Consider the following 20,379-nt stretch of genomic DNA (forward strand, 5'->3'; position numbering starts at 1 on the left):
TTAAATTTAGAAAAAAGGTTTTAAAGATTGAAATCTCTACTTTCAAAAGCTTACTATATTTTTTATTAGGTGTACAACTTTGCTTCCGCCGTTTTCCTATAGATGGCTTTAGCGGTAAGTGGTGGTCGAAATAAATAGATCATAGACGTCATACAATAAACTTTGGCATCTGTCAACATAACCTCATAGAAACATTAGTCGATTTGTGTCTGCATCATAAAGTTACTCTCGATTGAAAATGTCAGTTTACGAGCCAAATTCTCGTCATTTGCGGGAGGTTTTAATTTTTTGCTTCAATATAAAGAAATCTGCGGCTGAGGCTCATCGAATGCTCTCAAATACTTATGGTGAGACCGCTATTAGTGAAACAAGTCGTGAGTGGTTTCAACGCTTCAAGAACGGTGATTTTGACGTCCAAGGTCATGCTCTGTATTTGGTGGGACCAGCTCGGCGTAGTGTATTATGAACTGTTAAAACCGACTGAAACAATCACAGGTAATCGGTATCGAACGCAATTGATGCGTTTGAGCCAAGCATTGAAAGACAAACAACGCAATACAACGAGAAACACGATAAAGTGATTTTGCAGCATGACAATGCTCGACCCCATGTTGCGAAAGTGGTCAAGACATACTTGGAAACGTTGAAATGGGAAGTTCTACCCCACCCGCCGTATTCTCCAGACGTTGCTCCCTCTGACTATCACTTGTTTCAATCAATCGCACACGGACTGGCTGACCAGCATTTCCGGTCTTATGAAGAAGTTGGATCGATTCGTGGCTCGATAGCCACGGTCAAAAGACGACCAGTTTTTTCGACGCGGGATTCGTACGCTACCCGAAAGATGGGAGAAAGTAGTGGCTAGCGATGGACAATACTTTGAATCATAAATGTATAACCAGTTTTTTACAATAAAGCCTCGAATTTTGGAAAAAACGGCGGAAGCAAAGTTGTACACCTAATATATTCATATGATTTGATAATTTTTACATATAGAAAACTACTAGCTAAAAGAGAAGGGAAATTTCTATTCTTATTTTGTAGGTTTATCATGTGCCAAAAAAAAAATTTACGAGTATCCATCGTAAAAACTTGAAGTTTTCCCTACAAAATCGTTTTTAAAAATATATTCCTACAATTTTTGTTCTTGAGTTATTCGCAAATTAAGGAAAAAGGAGCATTCTGATTTTGATTGCTCATAATTACATTAAAAATCGTATTGCAATTTAAAAAACAGATTCTTAAAGCTGAAACTTTTTTTTCTACCGAGTGGTGTAATTGCCATTTTTTTTCCAAAAATAAAATAAGAACAAAATAAAATAAGAATCTTACTGGACCGTACAATTGAAAATTCAACAATAAGAAATAGAAGTGATGGTCATAACGGTCAAAACTAAATCTTTAATGCTTAAATAATTCAATCTGAATTACTACATATACTATACAGTCTGCCAAAAGTCCCTGAATAGTCACCTGAATAATTTCTGAATGATTCGAGATATAGGATTGAAATTTATAGGGATACAATGGGATCATAAAATCTGTCATTGAAAACATCCACTTTAACATTCCCGTGGGGAAAAGAGGGCCTGAAAATTTTTAATGACATGGAATCGAGTGAGGGCTCGTTTAAAAGAGTTCTTCGAGACGCGGACTGAAGTCGATTTTTTTTCGCAGAATTATAATCATTTGAATATTGTTATTCAGAAGAAAGAATTTATTGTGTTACTATATCCAAATTCACAAGCGACTACATGCATATAATGTACACATGAAATTCCACGTGCGTCTCGGCTCAGTATCACATAAACAATTTTTTTATATCGTATATATATATCCCGACCACATATGATATGAAACAGTAATGTTTTCTCAGAGTTAGTGTTCCCTTAGAGAGCGATACATTACCTTATTTATTTATCTCCTTTGTTTGCTTTAATAATTTTCATTCTAGTACATTTCTATTGTCAGAAAATGCTTTTGACCGAGATAGAAAGGGTGGTTGTATTAATGATGAGAGGTGACAGAATAAGGTCCTATTGAGAAGTAGCTGAATTATTCAATGTCACTTATCCTGATTGTGATCCAATTTCAAAATCAACTATTGAAAGAACTATTGCTCATTTCCAAAGAACAGGTTTAATTAAAGATGAGCCAAGATCCGGAAAATTCAAAAGCGATACTAAAGCGATGATAAAGATGTTCTGCAAGCTGTAAACGATAATCTTTTTACGATAATCTTTTTCGGTCTCGAAAGTAGCTCAAGAAAATGATATTAGTGCAACATCAATCCGAATTTTGAGGAGGCATCATTATCATCCTTAAAATGCATCTAGTTCAGTAGCTATCCGAAGACAACTATTAACAACTACTAACACAGAAGAGTGGAATTTTGTGATAATCACAATTTGATGATAATCAATTTTTCAACTGGATCTGTTTCTCTGATGAAGCAACATTTGAATTAAGTGATTCTGTAAATCGACAGAATGAGGTATTGGGTAGATGAAAATCCGCATTGAATGAGAGAAAACCACGCAGCATTCTCAAAAGATTAACGCTTAGACCGGAATAATGCTTCGTATTATAGGACCGTTTTCCATTGAAAGTAACATAACTTCAGATAATTACTTGAATTTGCTAAGAAATCAAATAATACCGGCTATTCAAGATATTGCTGAAGAAGCTTTCCAGAATATTTGATTTCAGCAGGATGGAGCTCCAGCTCATTTTTCTTTATGGGTTTGAAATTTTTTTAGCAGTATTTTTACTGATCGATGGATTGGTAGAAAAGGCACAATAGAATGGCTACCAGGTCTGAGCCCATTAGACTTTTTTTAATGGGGGTATTTAAAAAACAAAATCTATGAGACTATAAACAAACTTAGAAAAGCTGCGGCAAAGAATAGTGAACGTTTCGAATTCAATTACACCAGAATGCATAAGTAACAACGTTATCGATACGTTTTACATACACATGGGATATTATTGTTGAAGAACTTCAATTCGAACAATTGATAAAATAGTGTTTTTATTAATATATTAATAAACTTAATGTTTTTATTCCTTCATATATACCATTTCTCTCTCTCTCTCTCTCTCTCTCTCTCTCTCTGACGCGCGCGCGCGCAGACACAAAAGGTGTAACTCTTTCTTCTGAATGTTCAAATGATCATTACTCTGCGAAAAAAAATCGTATAGATCTCGGCCAGTCCGCGTTGTTTTCGTCTCAAAGAACTCTTTTAAACGAGCCCTCACTCGATCCCATGCCATTTAAGATTTTCAGGCCCTCTTCTCTCCTCTCTCCACGAGAATTAGTTAAGGTGGGTGTTTTCAATGACAGATTTTATGATCCCATTGTATTCCTGTAAATTTCAATCCTATATCTCGAATCATTCAGAAATTATTCAGGTGGCCCGGGATTTTTGGCGGAGTGTATATGTACATGTATACCATTTATAGTCATTTGAACTGCGCGCCAAATTTTTCGGGCTTATAAGCGCAATTAAGGAGATTCTCGCGCTATTTCCTAATCAATAAACAGTTTATTCATAATAATATATAAAACAATTAAAATAACGGAATAAAAAGATTACTAATAAGATTACTAATAAGAAAGATTACTAATATTTTATGCCATTATACATAATTATTGTTAATTTTATGTCATTAAATATAGGGTCTTTCAATAGGGACGCTCGAAATTTGTTAGATCATAGTAGCCATGTTGTGTAAAGTGACATCTGTCAAATTTGTTGTGAATTGTTTAGTAGTGTATGGCAAATCACTATGGAAGGTCATAGTGTTGAACAACGTGTGCAAATCATAAAATTTTATTATCAAAATCAGTGCTCCATTCGAGAAACGTTCCGCGCAATACGTGATTTTTATCCTCGCCACAATCGTCCTGCCGAGTCGACTATTCGACGTTTGGTGGCCAAATTCGAGTCAACCGGTAAATAATCAACACCAGTACGTCGCCAAAACGCAAGGTCTGCTGACAACATCGCTGCTGTGTGAGAGTATACGGGAAATCCGAGGCGGTCAATTTCTCGTCGTTCACAAGAACTTGGCCTTTCTGCAACTTCAACTTGGCGAATTTTGCGTCAGGACATGGATCTGCACTATAAAATTCAACAGACCCAGGAACTTAAGATAAACGACCATAGACAACGCCGTATGTTCGCTGATTGGGTTCTGGAGCAGTTGGAAGTTAACCCAAATTTCGCCAAACAAATCATCTTTAGCGATGAGGCCCATTTTTGGATGAATGGATATATGAACAAGCAAAATTGTCGAATTTGGAACGATATCAATCCACGTGAGATACACCAGCTCCAAATGCATCCCGAGAAAGTTACTGTTTGGTATGGATTTGATTCGATGAACATTCTGCACGAGCGATTTGAGGGCATGGTTATCTCGCGCGGCGGCAACGTGAACTGGTCATCGAGATCGTGCGATTTAACGCCTTTAGATTTCTTCCTTTGGGGCTATCTTAAATCGCAGGTCTATACGAATAAACCGCAAACAATTGATGCTCTCAAAGTTAACATAACAAACGCCATCCAGCAAATTCAGCCAGATTTATGCGAGAAAATCATCAAAAATTGGACCGCCCGAATACATGTCACCAAGCGAAGCCGCGGCGGACATTTGAGCGACGTTATATTCCATACTTAATGCCATAAAATATTCTTTCAAATAAAAAAAAAATTGAGTGGATATCTCACACACAACTTGTTTTATTTACATTTAAAAATCGAGCGTCCTTATTAAAAGACCCTATATTTTCAAAATGACAAAATAAATTTATAAAATGTTCATTTGATGTACGCATCGTCCATTTGACATATATTCTAGTTTTTTTCATTAAAGAATATAAATTCTTGTACTCTGTACGGTCAGTTTAAATGAAACTTTACGAGAACACATTTAAATTTACTTTATAATTATAACGATTTTTAAATTGCTGTCTTATATGCAAGTGTCTCAATTTAAAAGAGAATAATTACAGAATAAGGTTGTACATTCAACTTGTAATGTAAAATTCTATAAATTTATAATTAAATATCATCAAAATGGTACAGTAAAAATCAATGAAATGAATTTTTTCTAGATATTATTAACTTTTGTATTATATATATAGGGTATCTAGAAATAATCGCCAAATATTTCATGGGCAAGTAGAGCGGACTAAATCGAAAAGTCCTTTACTATTTTGTAAATTTCCCCAATAGTTAACGAGATATTAATCCTTAAAGATAGCCGAATACGCACGCTCGCCCGGCCTACTACTGCGAAGTGTATATGCTTATCGATCGCTTGGCGTGCGGGCCTTGGGAGTTGAGGATTGGCTGGCAAGTGCCCCGCGCCGCGCACATCGCCGCAAGCCTCCATAATTCGGACGGCGCGCTTGGCTATTCCCGCTCCCCACGGCCCGCGCGCCGTGCGATCAGTAGGCGTATACACTTCGCAGTAATATTCTATTAGAAAAATGTTAATATGCTGAAAAATTATAAATTTATATTGCGAAAAATATTTCTTTGGCCGGGAGTCGAACCTGAATCTCATGTATTCCGTATAAGCATCCTTCCTAAGCCTTTAGACTAGCAAGGTCTTAGTAATATTGCAATAATCATCCATCAATCACTGGCATCAACCAGTGTATGGAAACATTTTTCTTTCAAGCAACACAATATAAACAATAAGAACAATAAGAATCTTATCAGACCGTACATTTGAATATTTAACAATAAGAAATAGAAGTAATGGCCATAATGGTTAAAGCTAGATCTTTAATGCTTAAATAATTCACTCTGAATTACTATACAGGATGTCATTTTAATCGATCACCTCAAGTATCTCTTGAACAGTATATTTTAGGAAAAAAATGTTTCAGACAAAAATTTTGGGACTTCGAAGGGAATATAAGATAATAACATTGGTTTAACTTTGAATGGCGTCGTCAGGACAAAGTCACTTCGAATTTTATAAATAGAATCTCCCCATTTTTCATTACATATTCTTATAGCATACCTCAAGAACTTTCCAAAACACTGTAACTAAATATTCTTTCATTAAGTATTTTTTGAGTTAAAAGGCTTAAAAGTTACAATATTATTGGCACCAAAGTGTTCGACCGACGCCTAAAACTTTTTGAATGTTGTTCAAGACTATCACCTTGACAATATCAAAATTAAGACGATTGGAGGTTGTTCCTCGTATTTTTATTATTTCAATTTTTACTATAAAATAGAAATAATAATTATAAATGGGGAGTAACATGTCTCTCCTTCCCCCCCCCCCTCTCTCTCTCTCTCCGATTAACTCTAAAAGATCACATGAAGATCACAATCCCCCGACTTCGTCGGAGTCACAAAGAAGCATATGCGCTCCGAATCAAAATTGCATATGTCGAAAAATTTTACTTCAGGATATCAAAAAGCATATTTCTATCGCTGGCTAACTAGAGATGCAGCTGCCACAATCTAGTGTCTTGCTGTCTCTCCATTTTCACCTCGTCTTCCTAGAACTGCCTATTACGTGCGTATGACAGAGAGATTCGAGATCTCGTGGGACGCGTGCGTCTCTCATTCGTCGAGGCTTGATGTCACGAAGAAGCACATGTGTGAAATCCCATTAATAAATTTCTTTAATAATCATTCATTTGCTAGCGTCACTTGTCCGCATTATTGCTAATCATAGGGCGGAGATTCGTGGCGAATTTAATACTTTCAGTGTTTTCACAAGTTTTTCTATTGTCCTGTAATTATGACTGATTACCTGCCTAACGAAATCGATGTGATCAGAATTTTAAGTGAGGCCAGAAATAATTATACGATAGCTGAAAAGATTTATACCGAAACATTTCCGGATAGATGTCATCTTAATAGAATGGTAATTAAAAGACTATGTGAAAGGACACGACAGGATCTTAATGAAACCACGTCTCTAACTGGGTACCATTTTTCTAAATCCGCAGGCATCAACGCGACAAATAAACAGGCAGCGAAAAGAAACAAGGCATATCTAAATCAACAGCTAATCGTGTGCTCAAGGCTTACAAGTTCCACCCATATTACATCCATCTAATCCAGCAATTAAAAGAGGGGGATTTCCAACGCCGTTTACGTTTTTGTAATTGGGCTCGAGATCAAGAATCCGAGAAAATCCTAGATTATTTTCTGAAGTTCTTTTTTCAGACGAAGCATTCGATAACAGAGGTGGTGTTAATAAACACAACTGCCATTATTATTATTCAGCCGTTAATCCACATTTGGCAAAGAAGCCAAGAGTTTCAGAGGCAGTCTATTAACATCTGGGCAGAGATTTTGGGAGATATTATATTATTGTTGGTCCATATTTCTTTGAAGAAAACCTCACTGCGGCCAATTACTTATATTTCTCAAAAATGACCTGTTTAACTTTTGAGACATGTCAATAATATGCGCAATCAAATGAATTCAATAAGATGAAGCACCAGCTCAAAAATCTCGAGCAGTTAAAGAATATTTAAAGAAAAAGGTTTCCTAATAGATGGATTAGTATAGGAAGTTGGATTCAAGAATGACCTGCAAGATCGCCAAATTTAAGCCTCTAGATTTTTATATTTGAAGTTATATCAAAAATTTATTCCAGAACCTACGATTGCAGAGAATATGAAAAACCGTATTAGAGAAGCATGCAGAAATATTTTATATATATATATATATAAAACATTCTCTGAAAAATTGTGAACGATTTTTGGCATCGATTGAACTTGTGCATACGAGAGGCCAGGTTTTCGAATATTTAAAGTGATTAAACAAGCATAGATCTTACCTTTATAGACTGGAAAGTGTCCAGACATTGCCTTTATCCCCGATCTTGCCTTGATTGGCTGGATCGTACCCAAATAATACCGTGACTAATCGAGTCATTTCCTAGTCTCACCTAGATGGCTGATACGATCTTGCCTTAGGTGGCGGGACTATTAATGGCCTTTTAAATTAATGGATCGCCGATTAACGACTTTACCTCTAGTACTACTAGTAGACTTTACCTCTTTACGAGCTATTATTTTAACACAAAGAAGTCATGACCTTCATATGACTTTTTGAGATTAATCGAGCACATGTTATTTCATTATTTTAAATTATTATTTTCGTATTCACTGTAAAATTTGAAGAAATGAAAATATTAGGAATAGCTTCCAATCGCTTTGACCTTGACAAATGTTCTCAAAGTTATGGCCCTGAACAACATTCAAAAGATTTTAGTCGTCGATCGAATACCTTGGTATCAATGCTAATGCCAATATTTTATTGCAACTTTGAAATCTTTTAATTCGAAAAATACTTAATGAAAGAATATTTAGTTACAGTTTTTTAGAAAGCTCTCGAGGTATGCTATAAGAACATGTAATGAAAAATGGAGGGTTCTATTTAAAAAATTCAAAGTGACTTTGTCCTGATACAAAGTGATTCTTGATGACGCCAAGATCAAACAATGTTATCATCATATGTCCCCCTCAAAGTCCCAAAACTTTTGTCTGATATTTCTCCCTAAAATGCACTGTTCAAGAGAAAAATATCACTCTGAATCACTCTGAAATTTTATGACGTTTGAAAGATGATACATGATGATAATGCCAACTTACATCAGCAACTTACATCGCCTATCTTCAAACACTTATTGATTTGCCCTCGCAATTATAAAGTGTAATGTCACATTTATAGCTCGAATTTATATATATTTACTTTTAAAAAATTAACAATTATATCATTTGAAAACCAAGCTTCAGTTTTAAAAATCTGATTTTTTAATTGCGATACGATTTGATTTTTAACGGAGTTATGAGCAATCAAAATCAGAATTCTCTTTTATTTAACCTGCGTGTAACTCGGTAACAAAAAACTTTAAGCTTTCATATCAGATAGTCGAAAATTTTGCAACGAATATTTCTGTATATAATTTTGAACTAACAAAATATCTTTTCTACCAACCAATAATTTTTTTCTATATAATTTATTAACTATCATTTGTTTTTCATAAATAAATAAAAAACATTTTCCATATATAATAAATGCAGTAAAAAATTATATTTTTTTAGTATTTTGTATAAATTTACTTTAGAACAAAATGTTAAATTTATTCAATAATTCTTACTATTACTGTTTTTTCATTTAAAGTAATTTATAAGATTGGGAAAACAAGATCGTTTTATGTGCATATATCATTTAAATACAAGAAGTGTCACTTGACGATCAAAGTAGATGTTAAACTAACGATAGTTTTAACGACGAGGCTTGCACGGAACGCTAAAGAACTGGGTTCGAAGTAATATTTTTCCCCGGCTGAAGTAATATTTTTTGCAATAAGTATATTACAGATTTTAAGATATTTCTAATTAAATTTTAGGATATTAATATTTCAGATTAATTATGTTGAAAGTCAGATAGTAACGGCGCGTAATCATATTTATGAAATAAATTCATTTTGAAGAATACTTACAGGTACAGTGACGGTCATAAATTCAGGTCAGTCCTTTTTCTTCTAATAGAAGATTTCTTTCTATTATTTTTACAAATAAAGAAGTTAATAAATCACGCCTTTTTATAAGAAAAAAGATATCGAAACAATGCTAATGATGTAGTACATTGTTACATTTAAATCCTTGAAGAATAATTTTGAAATTGAGATAGAAGAGATAAGAATTAAAAAGAAGAGGATATTAAAGGACGTTTAGATAGACTCTGTCTCGCAAGTATACACACAGAGAGCGAATACTGCGAGCCGAACGCACTTTTTGTTACTCCGGAATAAGAGTTAACATCCTAACAAGACGTTATGATGCCTATTTCCAACAAGCAATGCAAACGTCGATTCAAATTTCGAGTCAAGGAACTTAATCCTTATAATTTGGAACTGGATCACATGCGATCGCTAAAAGGCAAAGAAGCAGGATACAAGGTCTTAACTTAATAAAATTGAATTAAAGGACAAATCATAACATCTAATTTATTATAAGCTAATGCCTAATTTGCAAATTAAAACGCATTGTTGTATGTTTCCTGGCAATTGCTTTTATACACGCTGATAATAAGGATGCAAAGTATTCTCCTGTAAAAATCATGCATCATTCTTCGCAATACGTTAAATTGTGTGGCAAACGACGCACACTGATTCCAGGATCTTCATAAACCCCATGAAGAATTTCTTCTTCCTCTCAGATATGACAACATATCAATGGATCAGCACCTTCACGATTGTGCATAAGATATTTCGTTTCTCGGAACTGCTGCACAACACGAAAAATTTGACATCCCGTGAAAAATTACTCACGAATAGAAAATCTCTCTGCGTAAATCCGTGCTGCAGCATGCGCATTTTTTACTACCAATCCTAATTTTTACGTTTTCGAAGCGTAAATTTCAATTTACGCTTCGAAAACGTAAAAATTAGATCCCAAGATTTCGATTCATCCCTAGCAATATTAGAGCTGAGCTACTAAATTGAATAATTATTGGGAGTTTCCGCCGTTTTGCAAAAGACAGCGCCACTAATAAACTATAGTTAAAATTGTTTGATGTAAAACGACATATCGTAAGATTGGACATCCGGCAACACAATAACTTTGAAATATTAGCGATTTTGTATCAGCATCATATATTTTTTTTTTTGTACGACAATATCGAGTTTTGAGCCGAATAAGCGGGAATTTTTGATTTATTTCTGTAATTTGAAGAAATCTGTAGCTCATAGATTGCTTGTAGAAGCATATGGTGATTAGCATATGGTGTAGAAGCATATGGTGGTGCCTTAAGAGAGAAAAGTTGTCGTGAGTAGTTTCAAAAATTTAAGAACCGTGAATTTGACGTCGAAGACAAAGAACGTAGCGGAAGGTCGAAAGTGTACGAAGAAGCGGAATTGGAAGCATTATTGGATGAAGATTCGTGCCAAACGCAAGAACTTGCACTTACATTAGGAGTGACTCAACAAACAATTTCATATCGTTTGAAATCATTGGGAATGATTCAAAAGCAAGGGAATTGGGTTCCATATGAACTGAAGCGTTCCATATGAAGAAACGTTGAACGCCGATTTTTCACATGTGAAATGCTGCTTGCCAGGCATAAACAAAAGGGTTTTTTGCATCGTATAGTCACTGATGATGAAAAATGGATCCACTACGATAACCCAAAGAAGAGGAAATCATGGGGACCACCTGGGCATGCTTCAACATCGACAGCCAAGCCGAATATTCATGGAAAAAAACTCATGTTGTGTATTTGGTAGAATCAGCTTGGTGTATTATGCTCAAATCGAACGAGAACCATTACTGGGGTTCTCTACCGAACACAATTGATGAGATTAAGCCGAGCACTCAAGGAAAAACGCGCCTACTACTACTCCAGGCAAAATTATTCTCCTGCATGATAATGCTCGACCACATGTTGCGGCGCCGATTAAAACCTACTTAGAAACACTCAAATGGGAAGTTCTACCCCATCCGCCGTATTCTCCAGATATTGCTCCTTCCGACTACCACTTGTTCCAATCGATGACGCATGGCCTGTCTGAGTAGCATTTCACATCATATGAGGATACCAAAAATTGTATCGATGATTGGATAGCCTCAAAAGATGAAGCGTTCTTCCGACGCGGTATTCACATGCTACCAGAAAGATGGGAAAAAGTAGTGGCTAGCGATAGCCATTATTTTGAATAAAACATTATGTACCGTTCTTTCACAATAAATGCTTAATTTTTGATAAAGAACGGCGGAAACTTATTTGTACTCCCAATATCTAATTAATTTTAACAATTGTTATGCAGTATTTTATATTATGCGAAATCAGTAATACTGAGCAAAAATAAACTAAGTTATTCCAACAAAGCACAAAAATAATTTATATTTTGAGGAATAAATCTTGATAGAAATTTGTGCAGTTTAACATTTAAATATAATTAATTAGATGTTTAGTTAAACCACAAAAATTGCTATTAGGATTTATTTCCTAAATTATTTTTGACGGAACTTCGCTTCATTCCTGTGTCACGAATAAAAATGTATTCAAGACCCAAGAATTTTTTTTATTGAAAAGAATAAGATTCACTTTCTTTCAATCCCGTATTATAGATAAAAATAGATTTCAGGCTCTCGAATTTCTTTTGGATTAAAAGAATAGCAATTACGTCATTTAAATTCATGGATTAAAATAGATTGCGTAGCTCACAAGACTTTTTTTCGATTGAAAGAATAGGAATTCCGTAATTTCAATTTCACGTGGATTAAAATGCATTCAAAAAATTAAAAAATTAAATTCAACAATGACTACACAAATTCATTTCTACCCATCTCAATCCTTTTCCAGATTCTGAGTCGTTTACCATTACCTATTACTGCTGATCATAAAAAAAAACTCACTTCTGCTCACTTAGTTAAATCGTATTTCTTTTATGAATGCTTATCCCTTAACATTCAAGATATATAGATCATTGTATAGTTCCTGTAAGTTCCTTGTAGAGATCAAACACGTGCTACAGCTTCAAGATGGGTTTGAGAGAATCATAAAAATTAATTCGCTAATTTAAGTGAAAACGGTTTTTTAATTATAATTTAGTCGTGTGTGTATTTTAGAATATGATGTACCAATTTATAATACTTATTTTAGCAATAAAATTAATTTTTTGTATCTGATTAACAATTGAATCCATAAAAAACGAATTTATTTGAATCCATTTGCTTTTCAAATGGATCCATAAAAAAAAATTATTTATTCCCATATATAAATAAAAAATAATTCAATTTTATCACGTTCAATTGTTTTCTATACATGAATCAAGAATTTGAATTCAAATGAATTAAAAATGGATTAAAAATTTTCTATTTTAATCCTTTTTCAAATACTGGCTTACAACGCTGGGTGGCATCTCGTCGCGCATTTACATGGCGATGAGTTAGGCTTCTTCGATGATTTTTAATAATTAATATCTCGTTAACTATTACGAAAATTGCAAAATAGTACATGACTTTTCGATTCAGTCTAACTTCAGTCTGCCTCTATCTGCACATGAGTGCTGTGTCAATAATTACGAGACATTCTGTTTTATAGGTATTCTGATCAGTACAAAATTATCTACATTCAGTACTATCTACAGAACAGTACTGAAAATCTCAGTATATGTGTAAGTTGTGAGCTATAAATTTTTAGTACAGGCGGTACATAATATTTGAACAGTCATAAGTGCCTGTTGTGTGTATTTATCTTTATATTGATATCACATTGATAGCACAAGATCATAAAATATTAACTAACATTAATCAAAACATTCGCGCTTTCTTTAAAGAAAAAGGACAATTTTATTTTTTTTTTTTTCAATTTTGTGGATATTTTCCCTCATTTTTTCTTTTCTCTTTTTTATTCTCTCAAAAATTTCAACAAGAAAACTAAAAAAGGAAGTTTTCCTTCAAAGTGGAAACACTGCTTATATCGTACACTATAGAGCGTTTAAAATTAGAAAGATCAAAATTTTAAATATTAATACCTAGATAAAACACAATTAGATATATGTCAATTTATTGTTTATATAGATTTCAAAAAAGTTAAAAGCAAAAAATAGAAAAGTTATTTTTCTTCCTTACTTTTACAATAACAATTTGATAATAATTTTGCAATTTTTTATGACTGTAACAATAACTAACTTAACCTGAGGTTAGGAAAATTACCTTAAAAAATAAATTGTCATCATTATGCGTTATTTATCGAAAAAAAAAATAAATAACAATGTAAAATTACTCGTTATAAGTTACACTAAAAAGTAACAAGTTACAAATTGTGAGTTTTGTTTTTGTAGTAACGAATAACTTTTCTAATCCGTTTTATAAGTAATTATTGACTATCTCAACATTGATGTTACATTATCATAAAAAATTCGCAACGCCATTACCAAATCGTTATTATTACAACAAGGTATAATAACTAAATAACGGCAGTTACAATAACTATTTACTTCTATTCCCTGATTAAAAGCGATGCAAAGTTAATTGTGTGTAACTTCTCCTTGAAAGTTACTAATTAATAGTAAGTATAAAGTATTGCTTATTAGATTAACTTGTTTACCTGCAGACATAAAAAATGGTATTCTGAATTTCCCTGAGACAACCACAGATCGTAACAACTGCATTGTAGGTCCATCAAATGGTAGAGCACCGCAAACTAATACATATAAGACAACGCCAAGACTCTGAAATAGTATGTATTGCATTTTATATATATTGCAGTTATAATAATGCAGTTATAATAATGCAAGTATAAGATACGTTAATACGTAATAATGTTGTCTTTTGATAAAAAGGTGTAAAGACACATGGACTTCTAGACTCCCAATTTCTAGACTCCTTTCTTCAAAGGAATATTGTATTTCTTGCATTATAACATATTAATAAGAGATTTTATATTGAAACTTTTTCTCACTTTTCTAAACATATATCTATGTTACTTTAGATACAGAGTGAACATTAGTTCAATTATAAAAAACAGATCTTTTGACACAAACAATGTTTTACGCCAATACAAGAATAAATAATACAAGAGCAATAAGATTATCCATTTAAATGTTTGATTTAAAAACATTGTAATTTACTATATTGTGACTCTATTGACTATGAAACGTTTATGTTTTATAGGCTATCTATAAACTCATGAAAAAACATACCTATCGGGAACCTAAAGGTGATGCGCATATCTACTATGATAGAAATAAATAGATGAAATCGTTAAAGACATTTGTGAAATCATTGAAACAAAAATAAAAATGACTAAAATATGCTAAATACATTTTAATGTAAATAGTACGTTTAATAAAAATATTAAGAATTCTGAAAATAATTATTAAAAACGATGGAAAAATATAATGATAAAAAAGTATAAAAAGTAATGCAAAATATATCTTCACAAATTTATTAATAAATGTTTGAACACTGAAATGTGCTGCAATACCATAGATTCTATAGAAAATTATTAAAAATGGAAGAAAAGAAATATAAAAAGTAATGCAATACATGTAATATTTTTATTAATTTATTAACAGAAGCTGATCACTGAATTATGATAAAATGCTAATGAATTTTAAAAATAATTATTAAAAACGCTGGAAAAGAAATAAAAAGTAATATAATAACTTTTAAAAGTGAATGTATAACTTTTTATTTATTTTAATTTATTTAATTATTAACAAATTGAATACTGAACATATTGTAATATTAGGGATTCTAAACATAATTATTAAAAATAATAGAAAAGAAATATGAAATGTAATGCAAAATACATATAACATTTCTACAGATTTATAAACAAAAATTTAATTCTGAATTATGTTACGATACAGCAGAGCTATTCCGTAATTCAATTTCAACCTTAAAGTAATATAAAATTTATGACAACAAACAATATCGTTTTGCAGTAACGTGCTTATACAATCTACCTTATCAATCATGATTGCTTCTTAAAAGCACAATTATGACTTATAAATTCAGTATACACTATTCAGAAACATAAACAATATTTTATTATAAGAAATGGATAAAATGGCCCCGCTCTACCTAAAATACTTACTACAAATTTTAAAGATAATTATTATAAAAAGAAATAAAATGTACTATAAATATTCGAGTTCAACAGGTCAATTATAATTATGAATTAAATTTTATATTTATTTAATACAATTTTTAAAATTTCTTAAAGTGCATAAGATCATCTTTTTCTTTTCCAGATAACACATTGGTAAATAGAAGTTTTTGAAGAATTCATTTTTGCTGGTCAGTTACGAGCAATATACAGCACCGTCGTCAAATAAATCAGACGCAATGGACATCTCGGAGATTTTTCGCAAATAAAAATCATATAAGATAAAATAAGAAGCACTATTATGAGATCCTTCATCCATATTCTAATGAAATAATTCTTTCTAAAAGTGAGTCTCCAAAATTAAATTTCAAGATAAAAGTAAATAATTTTCCAACAGAAAAGTTATAACAAGTTATAACATCAAAATTACATGAAAATGAATCGTAAATGATTAAAAATGACTATCAATATTGCATGCATAAATTTTACACGCAATTTTATACGCATAAATTTTCGTATAACAATTTGTAGCAACGAAGTGTTTAAATCTAATTTTAAGAACTTGTTCGTTGTTGTTCGTTCATGTAAACTAGTAGTCCGTGAACCACAATATAATTTCGTCAATACAAAACATGAAACAGGCCAATGAAAATATAACGCAGGTCGCAACGCGCAAATTTAACAAATTATGAAATTGATAAATTTTAAATTCTAAATACAAAATTTCGAAAAAACAAAATTTTGTATTTGGACTATTCGAAACTGTAATCTTCTTACGAATTCTCCAAATTCAAACAAAATATGAATCACAAAGAGCGAGTGAGAGTATCGACGCAAAGTAATAAAATGCAGATGCATTACTCCTTTATGCCATCAGTTATATAATCAGTATGTTTCAACTCACTTTGGAGTCCTCAGCAAATACAGACTTAACAATCATCCTTTGGATGTCTAATGAGTTTGTATTCAAAATTTAAAAAATGTATCAATTTTATAATTTATTAAATTTATTGCATATTGCATCCTATGTTATTCTCTCATTGAACTGTCTCATATTTTGTTAATTTTGAATCTATTAATACTTTTATTGTATACTGTTCGTAAATATATATTGCAGAGCTTTTATATCAAGCAAAAGAAGAGGAGCAGACTTCCAAAATGCACTTTGTCGAAAATATCATTTTTTTAATGTTAAAAGATTCATATTTTATGCTACTCTACGATGTCCTGGAAGCATTTTTTCACAATCAATTTATGTGCTGAAGAAAGTCTAGACATTCGAAGTACATTATGCCCTTTAATTAAAGACAAACAAAATGCATTTGTTTAATATTATTAAAAATAGTTTGGCAATTTTGTTTAACATTTTGCATCTTAATCTAATTGGCAAATTGTTATTTTCTATTTTAGAGCGCGTAATTTCTCATTTTTTGAAAATGAATTATAAATTTCGGACAAAACGCATTTTGAAAATCTGCTCAAATATTGTCACAGTATTGATACCTCTACACTGTTAGAAATATTCTAAAATTATATTAACTTTTAAGTTAAGTTACACAATTTGAATTTAATTTCATGACATTACATTAAATTTAATGTATTTACAATTAAAAAATATATTTGTGTACATAAAATTTAATGTATTTTTCATAAAAATTTATGAAATTTATGTATTTTTCATAAAATTTTATTAAAAGTACATTACATTTTTTTATAAATTTTTTTATAAATTTAATGTACACATTCATTACATTTAAGTAATAACTTAATTTTTAGTTAAATCATTCATTATTTTTCATTCACGCTTCATTTACATGTAAAGGAAGCTCATGGTTACATTTCTAAGTATAGATGCCATTGGACTGAAAAATGGTAAAGATCTCAATTTCAAAATTTTTTTCCATTCTCGATATAAACTCCAACTTACAGATATGTAAGATCAATGCGTATATTTTAGTTCTAGAAAAAAAGTTTTTAATCTGTAAAGAAAAAAAATTTGTTGCAAAAATTATTGCGTTTAATCGGTAAAACAGATGATTAAGAGAATAAAGTTCTAAAGTCAGCTGTTTTACCGATTAAGAACTTACGCACATACGATTTATGTGTCATTGACACATGAAGTTCGCGCTACCAGCAAAAGTGGACGTGTCATGACAGTGCACAAACTACATTGGATGGCAGTCGATTGAATACAGTCGATTAGACACGATTCAATTGGACACAAGTTACTCATAACGCATGAAAAAGCCCTTAGATACTCGGCCGCTATAATTGGTGGAGTTCAATCGAAATCTTCCGGATGATCAATCGGAATCTTGCTATTGATTTCACGCCCATGCAGTATTATCGTATGTGAGAGATAGAAACTAAGAAAATCAAGTAATTGCGCATTTCGTAATCAGCAGTATGTGAAATTCCCCGATTATCAGTGATATAGAAGCGAGAAGATGTAAACCTCTCTTCCTCTAATGATCGTCTTCTCCTCTTTTCATCCCACCAATTTCAATTTAATGCTTTCAAGTCTCCGGAACTCAATGTTAGAATTACGCATAGAATGCTACCTGAAACATCTATTTTCTCTGCAGAAGTTTAAGCCATTCTTCAAATTCACATCATCTCTGAGAACGACTTCAATATCATTATTTTTACAGACTTAGGAGCGCTTTAGAAACATTTCATGTTTCAATTAGTCATGCTAACTTCAATCATAGCAACTACCTGATCAAATTAACTGAAATACCAACTGTATCTTTCGATACAAGCTAGGAAACAGTTTCGCCTGAAAGATTAGGACCCACGAGGAGCGCTGATGAATGGACCACAAAAAGACACTTACTCCCGTAATTTCAACACTTTATTTTGAAAATGTTCTTGAAGCTTCCACGAGTGCTTTCTATATAAAAATTATACGTTTCGCGTGTTTTCTTCGTATCCAAATCTATTCTTGAAATACCAACAATTCGTGAACCTTGCACATTTCATCAGGGCGAGGAGCAGCCTTATAATGAGTTATTCCTTCGGACCATTCCTTTTTATATTACGCTGCGTGTGGTGGGGTAGGGAGGGGAAAAGAAAATTGTGGATGGCGAAGAAATGAGAGAAATTGATCGGTCTTCAATAACCGGGAGAATAGTTTTCCATAGTTTATTTATGTTGTAGCCATTATCTCTATTTAGATTATTAGGATGTTTTTGTATCTCTATGACTTCTCTATACTTTCTTAGAAATGATATAATGTTGGCTATCGTGATCGTTTTGTCAAACAGTATTTGATGTTCCGTTTCGATGTATTCTGATAATGCTGATTGCGTGACGTGTTTTAGCCTGATATCACGTTGATGTTCTTTTATCCATAGCTTGATCATTCTCCTAGTTTCTCTAATGTATACTTGCCCGCAGGAAGATATTTTGTATACTTCTGCGGAACTGAGTGGAGATCTTTGATCTTTAGGGTTTCTTAAGGTTTGTCCTATTTTTTTAGATAGTTTTGGAGATAGTACGGATATTGTATTTGTTTAATATTCTGCCAATCTGATCTGTTATTTCTTTGACATATGGGAGAATGGATAGAAGCCTTTCATCTGGTTATGGCAGAGACTGTTGTCTTATTTGCATGTTTATTGATTATTTTGATTATGTTTTTTTTTGTCCGTTTTTCTGTAAGACAAATTTTAGGTGGTTGAGTTCTGTCTATAGATGTTCTTTGTCAGAGATGATGAAAGTGATGTACAAGTGAGTTGATTGCTGACTGTTTTTGTGCTGAGTGATGCGACTCAGTATGTAGGTACCTATCTGTGTGCATTGATTTTCTGTACACTTGATGGCTTAAGATATCGTTAGCTTTTTTAAAACTTTATTTCAAATTTATTTTCCTTTTACGATTTAGATCCATTGTTAGGAACATGTTACAATGCTTCTTCGTAGATAAATTATGCTTATTTAAAGACACATTATTTCCCTCTCTCCCTCCCCCCTCCCTCCATACAGACAATCAAGATTGAAAAGAGAGAAATCATTATAATCTAAACTAGTCATAGTAGTCACTAGTATAAGTACAAAAGGATTACGTAGTACGACATAATATTTTTAATAATTAGTTTACGAAATTATGGCGGGAATCTTGCGTCTTTCTGGTTCGGACGGCGAGCGCACTTATAAGTGTGAGCTACTTAATTTATTTTGAAATTTAAATTCATCATTTCTCTAAATTGATTTTTCGATAATTTCAGAATATCGAAGATATTCTGCACTGTTAACTTTTGTAATTTTTTTTTTCATCAACGTTAAGAAGAAGATCAGAAAGGAGCTATTATCTTGAAGAAACCTCAGTTCGCTCAAGAGAGCGGAAGAACATAGGTCTTTTTTTTTGTCACGTCCGCTATAGCCCTTTTATTGTCGCACCTTTGCAGAAATATTGCAAAACGGCAATTGATGAATGTTCTGGGAGAGAGAGAGAGAGAGAGAGAGAGAGAGGAGGGGGAGAGAGGCAGATGGAGAAAGCGAAAAAGAGAGGAGGGGGAGGAAGGAAGACAGTGATGCGAATTCCAACTCGCTTGCAACACGATTAATATGAAGAGGGCATAAGAACGTACATACGCTACGATAAGTCCATATCCGTGTACACTTTCGTATGCGTTGTGTGTCCATCTATGGTCTCTTCATTCTAATAACCGTACTGTATCATTGGAGTGAGGAAGGGAGAGAGGAGGCGGAAGATGGGTAGGTGGGAGGGAGAGAGGAGGGAGAGAGGGAGGGGGAGGGGGAG

General features: G+C 32.6%; 1 protein-coding gene across 4 annotated transcripts in view; it reads right to left on the reverse strand.

Annotated features, from left to right (window-relative positions):
* The window catches only part of LOC108693785 (serine/threonine-protein kinase SIK3-like), a 214,862-nt gene that overhangs the window by 145,750 nt on the left and 48,733 nt on the right, over positions 1 to 20,379 (reverse strand). For all 4 annotated transcript variants that reach the window (XR_001932039.1, XM_018202925.1, XM_018202924.1 and 1 more), the window contains exon 4: positions 14,109 to 14,232. Coding sequence is in view for 3 of the 4 variants with exons in the window: in XM_018202925.1 (XP_018058414.1) it covers positions 14,109 to 14,232 (124 nt within the window). In the remaining variant the exon portion in view is untranslated. The remainder of the gene's footprint in view (positions 1 to 14,108; positions 14,233 to 20,379) is intronic.

Source organism: Atta colombica, unplaced genomic scaffold (assembly GCF_001594045.1).
Source record: "Atta colombica isolate Treedump-2 unplaced genomic scaffold, Acol1.0 scaffold98, whole genome shotgun sequence".
Classification (NCBI taxonomy): Eukaryota; Metazoa; Arthropoda; class Insecta; order Hymenoptera; family Formicidae; genus Atta; species Atta colombica.